An 18,894-nucleotide genomic window follows, 5' to 3' on the forward strand; every position below is an offset into this window, starting at 1 on the left:
CTCACAGGTAATTTTCTCTGGCTGCATTCCCTCTCTTGGGTCCTAAACACTCCATTTTAGGCTCTTTTCCGGATGCTCTTTCTAGCAGAATGTAGAAAAATTATCACTCCATTACAGCACAGGGAATAAAAGACCAGCTCAGAGCATAGCAGTCACAACTAAAACCAACCTACTTTTTTTCCTTGTCCTTTCTTTAAAGCACTGTCAGTCACACAGTTATCGATGACTTTTCTTCTTCTAGCTTTGCGTTGAACTCCTGTTTCTCACTGATACCAAAAGGTCTTCAGAAAAACTTTTACCATTCTCCAAAGACACTTTCAAATACTGTTTTAGAAACAAGGAGAGCTTTAAAACAGTTGAAATCAGTGGTACATTAAAACATCATTCCTAAAAACAACTGAATTGCTGTGATATTCACAAAACAAATCTTACTCTTCTGTTAAACAGACATCACTTTATCTAACTACAGTATGCTGAAAGAACATTGATTTACTTTTTGTCACTGGGGGATACTAAACAATTTTTCATTACTCTTTTGAAAAGTTAAGAGGTCCTTAAGTCACAAACAAGACTCAGGAGAGTTACTGTGGCCCAGCCAGCAATCTGTGCCTTCAAAACAGTACAGAATCATAAATCTTGGAAAAGACCACTAAGATCATCTAGTCCATCAGCCCACTCACCATGCCCACACCCCCAGGATCAGTGACTCCACCACCTCACAGGACAACTGGTTCCAGTACCTCACCACTCTTTCAGAGAACAAATGTTTCCTAATATCGAACCTGAACCTCCCCTGGTGCTACTTGAGACCATTACCTCTTATCTTATATAAGAGAGAACACTGGTGCAGTGCCAAGCCTCCAATGACTTTTGTGTCTGTATATAGATCTGTAAGGAGTAATATCCGTACACAGATGATAGGAAGACTCTTGGATGACAAAGGGTAAAACACCTATCGTATAATCAACAAGTAACGTGTAATTGACAACCATACAGAGAAGTTAGGCTGGTCTTCAGAGAACATATAGCTGGAAAGATTATCACATTAGAAAGGGATAACCAGAAATGAATGAAAAAGCTTACCTGTATCTTGGGCTCACAGGAAAAACTCCAAGAGAAGCTATCTCTAGAGAGAGAACCTTCCTTAGTGGCAGTCAGCCTTTAAATGGGATCTAGGAGAGGTGCAGCCAGGCTCCACCCCTGCTGGTCACACAGCTGGATTGACTTCACCTGAGCTCTCACAGCTGACTCAGTGCTTGCCTCAGGTGATCAATCAGAGGTTCAGGCCCTGATTCAATAGTTCCCATACATCTATCTTTATAAGAAATTCTATTCAATTAAATAATCTCACTGCTCTTACTTTTGATATTAATACCAATTAACATTTTTTCACATGAAGTTTGTGAATAATGGTTCTGTGTTGGGGTGGAGGCTGGTTACAAGTGGTGTTCCTCAGGGGCTGGTCTTGGGACCAGTGTTCTTCAACACCTTCATCAATGACAGAGATGATGGCACCCTCAGCAAGTCTGCAGATGACACCAAGCTGAGCAGTGCAGTCGATACATTGAAAGGAAGGGAAGCCATCCCGAGAGACCTGGACAGACTGGTTGCCCCATCCCTAGACACCTTAAAGGCCAGGCTGGATGTGGCTCTGTGCAGTCTCATCTGGTGGTTGGTGACCTTGCACATAGCAGGGGGTTGGAACTAATGATCATTGTGGTCCTTTTCAACCCAGGCCATTCCATGATTCTATGATTCTTTGATTCTATGATTTATTTACATCCTCAAGAGGCAGAAAATAAATAATAAAATAATCCAAATTCCATCTTGTCTGGGCAGGGATATAGCACAAACCTCCCCACCTCTTCCCTTCCTCATTCTCCCCCAACCCCATCAATACATCTTAGCATTGTGTCAAGATATCTAGGTGACTGAATCTTAGATAAACTGCCTGACAGATATTGTTCCCAGTGGATTTGGGACCCATTAATGGGACAAATGATCTGCAATTAACCTGCTCAAAAGTCTTGACTGGAGATGGTGAAGGGGCAGTGAGGGGAAGAGAGAAAATATATAAGGTAATCCTAAAGTTTTTGTTTTTTTTTAAAGGGTATATTTTTCTATGCAGGTAGAATGTCTTTAGCATAGCTGGTACTGACCTTTTGTCCACACTGTATTCTTAGATAAAGTGACAAATAGTTCTGTGAGCCTGAAATGAAACAGTTCTACCACGCACAAATGCAAAACTTCTGTGGTGCTGCAGGTGTATCTACGCTTGTGTGTCTATCATTCACGTCTCTAAAGAAAAGAAAGCAAACCTGTGTGATGCCAGTACCTCAGTACATTGTGAAACTCATATGTTACCTCTATGTTTTATCTTCTCTATAGTTAATCTTTTACTCTCATGCATTATTTTAATTATGTTACAACATTTTACTCACATCACTTAATTGCTCATAAGCATGTAGCTATTATGAGTATTTTCTCATTGTGTTTTTTTTTTTTTATGCCTCAATTATTCTCTGGCAATGTTCTACTTTAATGGATGAATGTATTTACCTACTATTTTATCACTACCCTCTTTTTCAGTTCATGTAATTTGGCAACTTTTCTCCTCACATCTGTAAAAATTCTATCATTAACTCATTTTTCAGCTTTTTAATTTGTTCCTGCTACTATTTCATTCTAAACAGTATTAAATTAACAAAATAAATCCTATACTCATCTTCTTGTCTCTTCCATGCCAAAATGCTTCTGCTTACCAATGTCTTTCGTAGCAGAGCAGTTTGCTTTCAACAAAAATATTGAATGGCCCAGTGAAAGAGAGAGGCAGAGCAAGAGAGAGAATGACCTTATTCTCCAGTGGTTGGATCATGTCTTTGAATCAACCAGAGCAAAATGGGAGCCTTCAAAATCTCCTGCCAGGCAGGTGTCCTGGCTACCAGGCAATCAGCCATACTGGAATCATCCTCTGAAAAAGGCACTTCTTAGTGGAAGTTGGGTTTAAGGCACATATGTTTCTCATGAAAAGCCTTAGTCAGACAGCACAGCAAAAGTGTTTCCTTGAAAACCTCCTGTTCAGCTGTGGTTACCATGGATAAGGATGTAAATCTTTCATATATATAAAATCATACAGATTGTCCAGCTCTCCTTTCACTTTGCCTAGCACATTTTAAACACCTGTACTGGTATCATACTCAGCTCCAGCTATTAAAAACATGCTAAACTTTAATGTTATTCACTATGCTGAAATTTTCTGATCTCTAATTGCTAATGTCATTCTTCCACAGTCTCACATTCACCTCCAGACAAAGCGATGTATAGCGATGGATAGCTGATACTCTAGACCTTCAGCAACCATTCAGTACCTTTACTAGTTTAGAATCCCTTACCAAAAAGATTTAGAAATGTCCTTACAAAAATAACTTACTGGTGCCTTCTTCTACGTTGGGTCCTGAAGTTTTGTTAGAGCTCCCTTGCTTCAAGAATGGAGTTGCATTTTTTCCAGTCTTTCTAGCAATTTTCTCAAGTGAAGCACACCCTTCAGGATTTCTTTTTTCACAGTTCAGAAAACATGAAAACAGCAGAGTAAAACCCACTTCATATGGCTGCCAGACCAAAGCATGGATGCTTATTTTATGATACAGACTGTTAAAAACTTTGGCACTGAGAAATATCTTGAGAAAAAGATTGTGAACCAGCAAGTAGCTTGCATGTGTCATAACACGTTATTTCCACTGTAATTCTGTTATTCATCTGACTTACATGCAGACTCAAGTCTTACAGTGTTTACCCCGTGTCAATAACTAAACTCATTCTATCTAATCCTGCTGACTTCAATCTCTGCTCCTGAAGCTTTAAGGTCTGCGTGTCTTCCTTAGCTGCAACCTGCCATAAAACCATAAAACACAACCACGCTGGGAGGACTTCAGGCTCGTTGCTCCTGAGAACTGCTACCTGAGTTATTTCCAAATGCCCCATTCACCCACAAATGGATTTTCACTCTTTCCTTGAAGCATCACTCTTCTCTTATCTAACCTTGTTTACTCAAGGATTTCTTTCTAGCTTTGATGAGTGTCCTTTCTCTCTTAATTCTTCACACTGTTTCACATGGATTTGAACTAATGTTACCTTTTTGCTAATCCCCTGCTCAAAGCGATGATGAGAATTTTGATTTCCTTTTAAAATCCTCAAAGTATCTGATCATAAATTTACAGGAGCTATGCAAATCGTTTGTTGCAGAGCTGCAGCGTCTTCCAATAATACCACTGCTGTTTTGTGTTTTGAGGAACAACTTGTTCTCTCAGCGTGTCTGCCATTTGCTCCCTTCTTACCTTCAGTTGTTTTGCAGTTCTCTGCTAATTCAGATGACCTTTCTCCTTGTTTCTACTACTAGCTTTTAAAGCCAGATGGTTTGCATGACCCATGAGAATATACTAATTTATGTTTCTGCACTTCCATTTCTCATCTTGCTCCCCATCTCCACTCCTCCCCCGTTCCTTCTTTTTTTCTTTCTATACTTTCAGTGCTCAGATTTCTTTCAGAATTGTTGGAATTGATTTTCTGAGTTAATGAACACTTGGCTGAAAAGGACCTATTGTGTTCAAGAAACCACTCCCCTCCAAGACGAAAGCAACCATGTAAGAGACCTCCATCACAGAAATGCTTTGAAAGACCACCCAATCCTTTTGCAAATCTTGTGCCAGCAAACAGCAGCCAGTGTCAATATATTTCTTTGACATTTTTGTTTCTGAATCAAATGTTGTCTGTTTACAGCCAATTTGCCAGCCTTAACCACCCAGGAAGAAGGTGACTTTGCACTAGGTCTAGAAACCAGGACTCTTCTCCATCTCATGCTTATGAGTGAGTTTTTCCCAGGGCAGAACTGAGAATTACAGAAGTCTGCAAATGTCCATCAGAGCACCAAGAGACATAAGCATCCTCTGTGACCCCCACGGACCTCCCCACAGCCCCCTGCCTGAAGCCAAGGGCAAAGTTCCCCCCTGGCCACCAGACCTGGCCTGACCACCTCACAGCAGGTCCCAGATGTCTCAGTGCAGTGGTGGGATGCCTGAGACCAGCCCAGCAGCCACTTTTGTGGCTGGTGGGAAAGTGGCTGCAGAAAGCCCTCTAGCCATCGCATAGTCTTCCAGGGTTACTTTGTTTTGTGGGGTTTCATTATTTAATTTTCTGATTGATGGCAAAGTCATTTCATGTATAACAAATATTTTTTCAAAATATTTTTTCAAATATTTTGAATGTGAGTCTGTCATGACTATGATTGAAGTCAAGGACGAAGTTTTTCAGGGAATATAATTAGAGCCACTTACCTCAAAGATGAACATCAGAAGAATCTGAATTCCAGCTGCAATAGAAGAATTTGAGCCACAGTTGTGCAGCCTAGAGAAGAGAAGGCTCTGGGGAGACCTGAAAGCAGCCTTCCAGTATCTAAAGAGGGGCTATTAGAAAGAAGGGGACAGACTTTTTAGCAAGGTCTGTTGTGATAGGACAAGGAGAAATGTTTTCAAACTAAAAGAGGGGAGATTCAGTTTGGGTATAAGGAAGAAGTTATTTACTAATAAGACCAGTAAAACAATGGCACACGTTGCCAAGAGAGGTGCTGGATGCCCCATCCCTGGAGACCTTCAAAGGTCAGGCTGGACAGGGCTCTGAGCACCTGATGCAACCTGAGCAACTGTAGATGTCCCTCTTTACTGCAGGGAAATTGGCTAGTTGACCTTTAGGTGTCCCTTCTAATTCAAACAATTCTATGATTCTATGAATTAAGCAGATAGAGAGGGAGACTGAAAGGCCTGGGACCTTGCCATCATTCACAGTATCATGAAGGTGGTTGTCCTGGTCAGACACACAGTTTCTCCTCCCAGATGGTACAGCCCCTGTGCTATTTCAGCTTGGTGACCGCAACTGCTACATTAAAGCCTCGATATATGAGAATCTGCAAGTGAAGAGGCAGCCAATGGGTTTGTGTTGAGCCTTATTCAGACAGGCTGCTGGATCCCACTCCTGCAGCGTGAGGTGGGAACAGGAGGTAGAGCTCTCAGGTGGGCATGGGTGTCACCAGCTGAGGGTTCATAAAATGCTTCATCACAATGATTATTTTTCCATGGAAAAAATGAAGCTAAATAAATGACTACCTGAAGGAACAGCGTGGAGCTGCCAGGGGAAGGGCAGCTGGGGGTGAGGGAAAGGCTGTGCCCCAGAGTGGTGGGCATGGAATGGGCTGCCCAGGCAGTGGGCACGGCCCCAGTGCCGGAGCTCAGGGACGCTGCTCTACACAGGGTTGGGTTTGGGTGCAGCTGTGTGAGTTGGACCTGATGATCCCCGTGTGTCCCTTCCGATTCGGGCTATTCCTTGATTCAGTGACGCTACTGAGGAGGCTGCAGGGAGAATCCACCACTCCAGCGCATTTATAAGGACAAAACTTTCACACCGTCTTCCCCGAAGGTGTTAGAGGCGTTTAATAACCCCCTCCCCGTTCTCAGCCATCTTAAGAGGCTCCGAGCGGGCAGAACGGTCCGCCGCCCCACTCCCCCTCAGGGCAGCCCCACGGCCCGGCCCGCACCGCGGCGCCCCCGGGCGGGGAGCGGGGAGGCGGGAGGCGAGCGGGAAGCGCTGCCTCCGCCGGGCGGAGCGGGTCGGGCCGGGGCGGGGCCGGCTCGGGGGCGGGCGGGCGGCGCCGGTCGCTGTCCTGGGTGTTGAATCCGCTGCGGCTGCCGCTCTCCGGAGCCGGGGAGGCAGAGGGAGAGCGGGAGGCATGGAGTGAGGGCCGGCGGCGGGCGGGCGGGGAGCGGAACGGCCGCCTGCGATGGGCCAGGCATGATGGGGGCGCTCGGCTCCGTCCTCGCGCTGCTGCTGCCGCCGCTGCTGCAGGTCCTCGCCGCCGCCCCGCGCGGACAGCCGCTCTCCTCCGCCGGAGCCGCCGCCGAGGCGCGGATCGGTGAGTGGGGCGCGGGGCGGGCGGGGAGCGGGGCCGCGCCGTCCCCCGGTTTCCCCGCGCCGCTGCCCGGCGGCATCATCCCGCCCCGGAGGCGGCCCGGCAGGCCCCCGGCGGCCGCGCCCGCGCGGCGCTCCGCTGCTCGCCGAGGTGCCGCGTCCTGCTGCCGCGCCTCCCGCCCGGCCCCGGCCCTCGCGCCGCTCCCAGCCGAGCCGGCCCCGAGCCACAGTGCTGGGACGCGGTGGGAGCTGCGCCGAGCCGCTGCGAGGAGCCGGGCTGACCGAGGCACCTCGCCCCGACAACTCGCCCCGAGGCTCCTGAAGTCGAGGAGCCGCAGTGGGCGCGCGGTCACCACAAAGCGCTTCCAGTCTCGTCCCACGTCGGCGGTTTCAGCCCTCGTGTTTGGAAACCGCGGGAGATTCCCTAGGCCACAGCCCACGGGTGCAGCCCGGCACCTGCGGCTCCCCGGCGATGGGGACCTCATGGCTGAGGCTGTGAGAGGTGCCCGAAAATCCCCACCAGCAGCCTCCTCTTGTGGAGACCATCGCAGTTGGAGCCCTTCCTCTTTTAGAGGATTCCCTCTGGGATAAACACCCTGTCGGAACCTCCCCACGGACACACGGGGGCCCTAAAAGAAGCTCAGTGCCATTAGGGTCAGCGCTGTTCTCCTGTGCAGCCCTCTCACTGCACAGAGCTACCACAGCTGCCCTCCAGAACTGTCTCCAATGGCACGCAGGCAGCTCTCACTTCACTTTGCAGTATCTTTCAGAAACTCACCTTACATCAAGAAGGTCGTAACTTGTTTTTGTCCCAGTTAAACAGCTACCCAGGGCCGCTGTGGAGATCACAGAGTGAAAGCTAAGCTGTCTCTAAGAAATCCTTTTTTTTTTTTTTTTTTCCTTAAGACAAAAAATAAAATGACTTTCAGTAACAAAGGAAGCCTCTTAAAAAAGTATCCTTGCGTATGCTCTGCTTATTAGGGAGAAATTCAAATCAGTTGACCTTTTTTATTTTAATGAGTCTTTGGTCAAGTGGCAGCGATAATGAGCAATTGCTGGATCTCGTGAAGGTAGTGATGGAAGGCTTAGAGGAGACAGATTTTGGGATGGATCTACTCCTGCCTTCTCTCTCCTGGTTGCTATAGCTATACACTGTTTCTCCCAATCTTCTGGGGTGAAAGCCTGCATAGATACTGAAAGTAAGTGCTGTAATTTGTGTGTTTGTTAAGAATGCCATGGGTTATGCACTGTGCTTTCAGACAAGCTAGATTTTTATTCTCTCTCCTTAAACATAAGCTGCAAATCAATCTGGGTCATGAAATATTTTTCAGCATGTTTTTGTAGCTACAAAACGGTGTTTGTGTGTTTGTCACTTCCCCGTAGCTTCATTAAGGTTCTGCCTCAGGGCTGTCCTTGTGTGGCAGGGAATGGGGCAGAGCAGGCTTCATGTGCATGGGGAGCTGGTGGTTCAGGAGGTACGGTTCTGAGATACTGCAGTAACACTGAAACAAATGGAACCATTCTACTTCTGCTGGGTTAGAGAAATAACTGACACCCCAGAGATCTGTTTTGAAAGGAGAAGGGTTTATTGTGCTTGACAGGAGGCAGGAGAAGAACGTCTGTATTGTTGAAACTGAAACAGGTTTAGTTGCCCCTTCTTTCATAATTCCTTGAATTTTTATTTTTTTTTTTTACTGACCAGTATGACAAACCTTGAGATCAAACTATCTATTACAATAGATTTCATGCAATTTTAGCCTACAGTTTGTTAGGCAGAAATAGAAGATGGAAATGCAATACTACAAGGTATCTGAGTCTGAGGATTATTTGTGCTTATAGGTGGAAGATACCCATTTGGCTTCTTGTGCACAGTCCCATTTTCTTTAACTGAAGATTAAACACAGATGCATTATATTAGGTCTATAATACATGCTGGGAGATGTCTTAGAAGCCATGCAATTACATAAATGGTTTTTTATTAATTTGTTTCTATTAAATGTTTCAGAAGGTTGTCCTAAAAGCTGATCCAGAGGTAGAACATTATGATGTTTTTAGGATGTTTTCATCCAATTTCATTCTTTCTGCCTTTTTTTCCCTCAATTTTTGTCTCTGTTTCCCATTCTATTAGGCATCTTAAAATGGTGACCTGTTTTGTCATATACTTAACAAACTTCTTTAGGAAATTGGAAATTTCAAAGTTACAGTTCAGTAAGATAATGGGTCTTTGGATTTGTTCTTCTGCCTATATAATTTATGAGGCTTTGTAGGATATTTCTGTGGGAAGGTGTTTTTATAAGATGGTATTATCAATGTGAGCACTTATTGTCTTCTGCTTCTATGAAAAAAACAGTCTGAGTGCATTGTTGGTGTTTAGAATCACCATAGAATCACAGAATTGCCAAGGTTGGAAAAGACCTGCAAGATCATCCAATTAATTGGTCTTAGATGAAATGGTGGGGCTGGGCATTTAATGTTCCAAGTTAATCTTGATTTATTTATAAGACACAGACTGAGAATATGGAATTTTTAAAAGTGTTTTACAAAGTAATCACCAGTAAACAGTACATCCTGATGTACTGGATAGAGGAGTTGGACTCAATGATCCTCGTGGGTCCTTTCCAGCTCAGGGTATCCTATGATTCTGTGTTTGCTAAATTCAGGGGTTGTTCTGCTCTTGTAATGGTGGTGATTCAGATGTTTTTCCAATAAGTAATTTTCTTATTAGCAAACAATCATGCCGAGGAAGCAGTTAAAATGTCTTCCAAAAGACATTAAGCACTTACTTCAGTAAAAATCCTGTTTCCACCAATTAAAAAATTTCCTGCAGTTGTTTAGCCTTCTAAATAGATGCTTCCATTTTATTCCAATATTTGGTTTTCTTATTAGATATGTTGTGTGAGATAGAGAACAAAATTGAACATCGCTTATCACATTATTTTATTAGTCCTAAAATAACAATACTTCAGAGCAGAAGTCATTCTGATATGGCATTGGTGAAGACAATCAGAGTGAGCAAGCTGCAGTGCTTTCATATTGACCTCTAATGTGTAAAATGATGCTTATCACCTTCAGTGTCTACAGTAGAAGTTGGCAATTTAAATTGATGCTTTGTGCTGCTCATAATCTTGTGAGTTTTTTTCTTTTTAGTCTGCATTTTCTTCTTAAATGAGTATGTTAACATGTAGTGGAAATTTCTGGAGACAGTTCCATGCACTGTGTAAGAAGTTCCTTCGAAGTTGTATTATAATCATCAAATGCAAAATTTCTGCAAGTTGAATGCTTGTGGGCTTAATTTTTAATCGACTAAAAGGCTCGTTGGTCAAATATCAGTTTATAAACATGCAAATTCTTCTGAACACATAGCTGTGTGTGTTTTACATTTCATTGGTGTTTAAATGGGACTGACTGCACTCAAAGACTTTTAAATAGCGTTGCATGTACGTTGCAGGACTTTCACAAAGTACAGTGCATGTGTTTGACAGCTGAAAAAAACTAATTTTGGCACGGGTTAGGAATTTCATGGGATTAAAGTAGAACAGAAGCACGAGATTAGAGGAGCATGGATTTCATTTACCGTAGGTGGAAACAATTTCTCCAGTGTGAATTCTTAAATTAGAAGAAGACAAAATCAGTAGCAGGGCAGATGAAAAGGATATAAAACCTTTGGCTTTTCAGCCAGTGCTTCAAATACAATGCAGAGGATGTTGTGAAAGAGACCTTTAGGAACAGCACAAAAGTGGATCTTAGTTTAGTTCTTGTTGGGTGGACGTTACCATAACAAAACTTAAGCAGCTACTGCTCTCAGCTATTGGTATCAGCTGCCTTGGAGAGCCACGACTGAGCCTGGGCTGCTTCCTCCAGTAACTTTGAGCTGAGCTGAAGCTCACTGAAGTTGAAGCCAACCTTCCCATTGACTTCAGCAGCATTCAGATCAGAATTCTGGTTGAGGCTTGCAGCAGACTGGCTGAGAAAGCAGGCGAATTGCAGTGTTGCCATCTGTTCAGTAGATAACAATTGTCTGACTTTCCAGTTATGTTCACTTGGAACTCCTATTAGGCACTGAGATATTTTGATATCACATTGATTTAATATAATTATTAGAGATTCTCTGTGATTTATGATATAATGGTAGCAAACTCGTCAACACAATCATGCAAATAAGACAGTGCTGTGTACTCATAATGGGAAGGATTCAATGTAGGAAGACATATGCTTCCTTTTGTCAAAGGTATTTGCTTGTTTTCTAGAACAACATTCTTGAAATGTTTCTAAGTAAGCAGTTATGTCAGAAAGCAATAATTATGTATCACTTGATATCAAGGCATGTGTGTCTGTTAGTTCCATGGAAGTAAATGTCACAACATGCACTCATGGTTTTGGCATCATGTCATGGCTGTTCTACACGATCCTTCTCAACTTGAAACAGATTATCTGTATCTTCTTTTATTATCTCCTAAATCGGCTTTGTTTGACAGTGTCAAATACATGAGAAGTGAATTATTTTTTTATTGGTAAGAGGAAGTCATTGTGAGGTGTTCTGAAGATTGTTCATAGGGTGGGATTCTCAGGGAGAACCTTTATTTGGTTAACTGGCTGAGTGAAAACCAAAATCAAAATAGGCTTTGGACAAGGTTTTTTGCTTCACACCTGAGCAAATCCCAACATTTTCTGTATTGTATGGCGAAAGAAAAGAGAATATTTCTGTTTATTTATTTTTGTATGAAGAAATTGGGGCTAGTCCCAAAGACTTCATCATATTCCACCAACATCATCATGTCATCAGTCAATCTACTGAAGGGAAATAATTTTACTCCTAGAATACTCGAGCAGTCCTGCTAAAATAGCAAAGAGTTTTTAATATTGACACACTGATGATAAATAAGCAGTTATCTGTGAACTTTGTCGCAACGAACAACAGTGTTTTTCAATGTGAGTGTGGAGATACTGCAGTTAGTGAGAAGAGGGCAACTATAGTCTCTGAAGGCAGAGGGGCCCACAGATAGGGTGAAGCAGAGGTCGCCTGCACTGGTCAGGATTACATTGGCTCGAAAGAGAGCATAGGAATATAAGATCACATTTAGGTGATTACCATTGGACATATATATCTACATCCATATGAATTCCTTCCTGTGGAAGCCCAGAAGCATAAATATTCCAGTTTTCTCAAAACAAAATGTATTTTGGGCTCATCTTACTTACAGTACGGCCTAAAACTTAGATAAATCTCTAAAGTTATTCTTACAAGATCAGTATATATAAGGTCTTTCTAGAATCCGTGTTAGTATTTACAGGCAGATTTAGGATAGCATTCAATAAAGTCTGAAGGAAAAATCAGTCTGGTCTTCATGATAAAGGTGGCAGAGGAGAGTAAGTATCCAAGAGGGAAAGTTCACTGCTGATCTCTGCTGCAGTCAGGATGCTGAGCTGGACATGTCTTTGGTCAGGTGCAGCATGGCCATTACTGATAAAGTTAGGAAGTGAGTAATATCATTGCTAGTGAAATAGTTTTATATTTGCAGATGAAAAGTAAGCAGGTGAAGATGCAGAAGTACTGAACAGTGAATTTGCAGAGGGACAATCAGAAGAGATGCAAAGGAGTAGAGGCATGTTGGATGTTAAGAAATAGAAACGAGAAATGATACGTAGAGTAAAATGATTGGAATTGGAGGTCATGAGTGGATATTAGTCTGTTGTGTATAATCTATAAATAACTGATGATTGGGTGAGGTTACTCATTCTCGTAGAAGACAGTCAAATGCAGCAGCAAAATAGAGCTGCTCAATGGACGTGATGGGGGCGTGAGAAAATCAGGCAAGGTGACAGGAAGAAAAAGTAGAAATATCAATTCATTCATTTAGATCAATGAATAGCCACAGGGGAGCCAGGGAATGTGTGTAGACTATGAGAAAGTGATTTGGGGATAGAACAAAAGGACGTATGTCTCCTAATTTGAAGGCTGGGATTCATCTAAGTAAGTGTAATTATTTGAGCTAATCACTCTAGGCACCTTTTAACCTAGATCTAGTTTTAAATCTCAGTTCATCCTACCCAAATGTCTAGATATAACATAGATCGGGTAAAGATCTCCCAGAATGCAGCTATTTCCTTCCAGAATGCAACTGTTTCCTTCCACTCAGTATTGTGCTGTGAGTTTCCCAGCCTAGGGTGACCACCTGGCTGTAAACATCTGTATGGTCAGCATTGCAATTCAAATATCAGATGCTCAGGTTAAACCTGGGGAAAGGTAAGCACATTTGGAGGATGATTTACCTGTCGGTCTTACTACATGAAGGAGAAATAACAAAGTAGGTTGAACAAAGGTAGTCTGGTGTTCACCTACTATCTTACTTCAGAATCACAGGCATGGCTTTGAAACGTCTTCCCAGTCAGCTGCTTAAGAAGGTCCTGTGATGGGCAGGCAGGTTAGGGACTGAAACAAGTGATGTAGCTGAAGGATATCAATAGTCCTAGAAAATAAATTTCCTCGAAGCAGTCACCTTTGGTAAAGAAATGGGCAGACCCGGGGGAGCAAGTGAAGGGGAAAAAAAGCAGGTAAATAAGCAGGTAAGGTGCTGGATAAATGGTAGGGGGAGTCTGGTGTTGGGATTGTTCAAGGAAGGGACCCTGAGAGAGTTCCTCACTTTGGAGAGCTAGGAGAAAGCATGCAGGGCATGGAGGTTAATGTGTCTGTGGGATTAGTGAGTTTTCTTGTGCGAGTTTTAGGGGTTTTACTTTGAGGGAGGGTGAGAGGGCTCTATTTTTATCTCAACAGTTTCATGGTGTCAATACACTACAGCCTCCCCAGTGACCGTATCCCATTCAGAACAGCTGTGCTCATCAAAAACTTCGGGAACTCTTCTCTAAAAAGATTAGCGAGGCTTAGTGTTATAGAATGTATTTCTTTTGACAAGCAATTTTTAAGAAGTAAAGTAGCTTAGGAAAGAACTACATCCTCGTGTTTTTTTTGTAGTGTCTTTCAGTGAAACATACTTGACAAATGCTACACAGTTTGCTGATGTACAGTCTCTCTTTTATTGCGTACATATTATACTTCAAATTAATAGCTTGATAAGAAAAGCTATCTTAATGTGTAAAAATCAGTAACTAGAAGTTATATGGAAATATATATGGAAGTACAGCTGGTTGTAGTGGGTGTAAGGTCTTTTCTTTCAATCCTGTCTTAACAGCATGCAATGATGGTTACATAAGCTTGAAATCATAGCCAACGAGCACAAGGTAAAGCAGAAAGATGTATAGCCTCCTAAAATGTGATTTACTTCTAGATGCCCTCGTAGAAAACAGTGCAAGTGAGGCTGAAAACACATTACATAATGAACATACAAACTTCAACAAAAGGCAGAAACATTCAGGTTCATGCAAAAAAACGTTTTAACCCCTCCTCCCCATTCATCTTTGATCTCTCATGCTTTAACCTCAATAAAATCTAAAAATTAACTTCCAAAATTCAATCTTGGATGCTGAAAAACTGATAGATGCTTTGGATTTTTGGCATATGAAAATATTCGGCTCTCACTATTCTGTAGCAGATAATTATCTGTCTGTCTGTTGCTGTCCTACAAGGGCTAAAGATGTTCCTCCTTATTAATATTCTGCTCTGCACCAGAAGGGCTATATTTTCCCTAAAACTTTCTTAGCTGCTTAATGCAATTCAGTTAAACTCAGAGCAGTTGGTTCTGCCAATTTGTTACTTTACTTGGAAGGTAAAGGTCTCATCCTTAGGGCTAGTGAAGAATTCTGTTTTGAGAAACTGTGTTTTTTCAGCTATTTTTCAGCTATTTTCCAGCTGCAGCTTTGCAAAACAGAATATTTGGCAGTAAATCAGTTTATGGTATTCCTGTCAGGAATTGCTTGATCTTGCTTTTGCACAGGGCTTTGCTTTTGCTGGAACAGAAAAGGATACAGATCCCAGTCTCACTCACAGGTGATCAGTTTTGATATTAGAACTGGTATTCCTGAAACAGCCACAGAGAGTTGGCCCGGAGATTGAATTATTTTATGCTGATACTGCCACTGACTTCTCCACATTTGGACTCGTGGTGTCCTCACAGAAGACAGACTCTTATTAACCTCTGACAGCAAGTATTTCTAAGTTAGTCTTGAGGTTCTATTTACTTTTCAGATCTGAATTAAAGATGTGGCATCAAACATAAACTTTAATCAAAGGAGATAAAACACCATCAAAGAATGTGGATGTTAATTCTATTTTTAAAGAATATATACCTCATGGTGTATTTCTCTTGCAGAATGATTTTAATTTAGATTTTGGAATAATTTATATACTTTCAGCTTTATTTGATACCTGGTATGAGAGATGTTAGGCTACCAAACATCAAATATCTATTACTCCTTTTCTAGATTTTAGCACAGCTCCCTATCCCAGTACGGAGTTAGCGCGATGCCTTACTTACACTGGGAAATTATCATACCCAGCTTTGTTACTTGTCCTCATGTCTTCTTAGCTAAGGAATGTTTCTTATTTCTGTGATATCTCTATATGGAATACAGCATCTCCTTTCATGTGTTGGAGAAGACTGCAGTCACCAGTGAGTATCCTACTTCTTACTTGTGTCCTGAAAAAGGACATGAAGGAGGAAAGAGGGGAAGATGGGAATTATGGATCTCACACATTTATGGAAATAGCCAGATATTAATAATGACAAGATACCAAAGCAAACATCAAGCATTTATGTATTTGAACACATCTTGGAATTAGTGACACGGCTGACAAATTCCCAAGATTCTTCAGAACTTTCCTTTTAGATTTTGGATTTGGTGTGATCTATTTAAAGGAAATGCCTGGTTTGATTTTTTTTTAACCGTTAAAATGTTGGGTCAGATTCTGAAATTTTGTCTTTCTGTATCAACTGAAATTGCTAAGATTTTAACATCCTCTTGCTAGCACTACCTATCTGCAGGTTTATTTTGGTTAACTAGGTCAGCCCATAGTTACAGTTTACCAACATGCTTATATGCAGGGAATGATTTCCAAGGAAAAATTACAGCAGTAAAGATTGTTTCTTCAAAATAAATGCAACAATAATAAAAACAAGTTTTGAAGAGAAAACAGAGATAACTGATCTGTGCTACCTGCTAATTTCCATCTTCAGAGCGATGGAAAAATAAACAAAAAAAGGTCTTCTTAGGGAGCAATCACTTACACTCTTAGGCAGGATAAAATGTTTAATGCTGTAATCATTTCAAAAGCAGAATTGGAAGGCTGTTTTAGTACTGAGCATGTTTGGTTGTTTGCTACCCAGCAAGACAAAGATCTGCACTCAAGGACTTTTTTTTTCCCTGTCCATTTGCTTTTGTTTCTCTGAGTAACACCTGCTCTAAAGAGTTGATAATCTGAAAGTAAATAACTGAGAAGGGAGGAGGAAATGGGCACAGCACACAGGCTTGAGAATAAACAGCTGTTGAATGGCTGACATTTTAGAAAGCAAAGCACACAGCTTTAACAAAGGATATGATCCTGCTTGAATGAAAGATCTGATCACACTTGGTTGTTAATTTTTCCTAATTAAATAATTACTTAAGACATATTTAGAACAACGTTATCTTCCAGTTGTGGGACTACTTTTGTAGTGCAGCAGAGATAGAGGAGCCCTGAAATGGCTGGCTGTCCAGAGGCAGGCTGGCTGTGCAGGTTGTTATGAGGAGCACAGTTGTGCTGCCTTCTCTGAACTTGCAGTTTAGGGAAGTTTATGTCATGCTTTCCTAGTTGTAAATACAGACAGAGAAACTAAATTACTGTTAATGTAATTAATCATATGTGTAAATGGGGAGTGGACCTCACCTAAGTCTGTGTGGAGCTGCCAGAATCTGAATCTGAGTGTATGTATGTTTGGCTGCCTGATACTCCTTTAACAGGGTGGCCTTCTTTTCATTATCCTTCTTTTTAGCTATCCTATATTAGAACCATACCAGCTTGCCTTCAGATGAAAGTTCATCACTATACAAGAGGACTCTGCTTCCAACAGAGTATAACCTTCACCCCTCCACGAAGAGCTTCACCTGTTCCTCTGAAGCTGTTTTTGTGTCTGGTGTAAAAGAGGTCAGAGGTCAGTCGTAGCTTCAGTGCCTTCTGATATTGCTGGTTTTAGGCCAGAGTTCCTGGATTTAAGGTGATTTAAGGTATAAGATGTTTCAGTAGAGCTTGCCTACAGCTGATTTTATAGAACATGATTAGCTCTATTTAAGACAGAATATTAGCAAACACATTTTTGAACATTTTCTTTCTGATCAATTTTCCATTGTCTCTTTAACAGTCTGCATTCACTCAGGAGCTCCCATGTTTTCTCGTGACTTGACAAAGATATTCCACTTAACTCTGATCAATTGAGAGACTTCTTCTTGCCGAAGGATGGGGTTTGGTGGTGTATCATCTGGCCTCTCTAAGTCTGCAGAATGGGGATTGTGGGTTATTTTATTAAGGATTGTCACCCTCTGGAAAACACAAAGTCAGTCGTTTGCCAGTCACGCCTAAGTCACTCCTTAACATTAAATAATGTGTGTAAATTGATAGAAAGCAAGTTGTGCATGATGCAGAGCTCAGGAAAAGAACTATTACAGAAAGAGGTGTGGAAAAATGTCATATAACGTTTCTATACCTGTAATTCTCCAAGATCAACATAATTATCAAATGCTTCATGCAATTTCCCAGACAGATATCTGAGTTTTTTAATTATTATTATTATTATTATTTTTTGTCACCTTTCATCCTGCAAAACCAGCCCCGACTTGAGGTGAAGAATCTCCATACTGTGGTTTTTGTGGAGTGAAGGCTCATTCAAAACTGGAATTTTTCCACCTTCCAGTCCCTCCAGCTACTGGCAGCTGTGCTAACAGAGCTCTGTTTGACCAGCTTCATCACTACCACATAACCTTTGGAAAGTCCTTCCTACTTTGTAAAAATAAACCATGTACACTTAGCAAATGTGACTCTTCCTGAATACACATTAGATAAAATACATAGCTTTCTTATAAATATTCAGAAATTAATTATGCAAATGTGTACCAGTGAAAACAGTGAACATTCACAGAGACCAGCAGTAAAGAGCAAGATAGTGTTAGGAATGAATAGCCTTTAAATGTAGCAAACTGTAAGTTAGCATAGTGTAATAATCTCTGTCCTGCTGGAGTCAGCACACAGCTTTTTCCCACTCCTCAAAAATAAATAATCACTAAACTGGCAGCTGTGTTGCAAAGAGATTAATTTCATTATGTACTTTCTAACACTAGCTCATTCCACCATATTTTTCGTGGTATTTAGTCATAACCTATTTTCAGTCCCCTTTCATTTGTGAATAATGCATCAGGTGTTATGATGACAGTTTTTTTCACATCGTAAGTCACTAGAGAACTGTTTCTGAAATAGTTTGTTACCTAAAAGCTGTGATTAAGTCTCTCTGATTGCCTGTGCAAATTCCTAGGCATATGCTTAACTATAGGTAAGTGCTGCTGTCACTTAGAAATGGGACTGCTCACCCCTCTTGCTTTCACTGTAGATCAGAGCAGTTTCCACTGTACCTTGAATCATTATAGAATTATGTCTTTTTTTCCTTTGGTAATTGAGAACTTTAATAACATCAACATTTAACACACTAGAAGAATTTGCCATAAAAAACTTCATAATTCTGCCACCTGTGTACTTTTTTTTAGGGTTACTTAAAGAATTTGTGGTATTTTCAAACGAGATAATTAGAGCAGGGTTTTAAAATTGAAGATAAGAATTTTTCAGATTACTTTGAAACTGCTATTTGGAATGCCTTGCACAGTAACAATACTTTTTAAATTGACATAGCATACCTCTTTACCATGAGTTAGAAGCTTTGATTTTCATTCTCCTCTGATGAGTAGGTACCTGGTGACATCTGGGGAAGGCTGTAAAAACCTTCATTTGAGAAGATGCAAATTAAC

At 41.5% G+C, this 18,894-nt stretch overlaps 1 protein-coding gene across 3 annotated transcripts in view; it reads left to right on the forward strand.

The window, feature by feature from the left end:
• The first annotated feature begins 6,682 nt into the window (after positions 1-6,682).
• PTPRN2 (protein tyrosine phosphatase receptor type N2) overlaps positions 6,683-18,894 on the forward strand; it is a 621,494-nt gene continuing 609,282 nt past the window's right edge. For all 3 annotated transcript variants that reach the window (XM_031615965.2, XM_031615966.2, XM_031615967.2), the window contains exon 1: positions 6,683-6,958. In XM_031615965.2, coding sequence (XP_031471825.2) covers positions 6,838-6,958 — 121 coding nt within the window. In that variant the 5' untranslated portion in view covers positions 6,683-6,837. The remainder of the gene's footprint in view (positions 6,959-18,894) is intronic.

This window comes from Phasianus colchicus, chromosome 6, assembly GCF_987193195.1.
Source record: "Phasianus colchicus chromosome 6, bPhaCol1.hap1.1, whole genome shotgun sequence".
Classification (NCBI taxonomy): Eukaryota; Metazoa; Chordata; class Aves; order Galliformes; family Phasianidae; genus Phasianus; species Phasianus colchicus.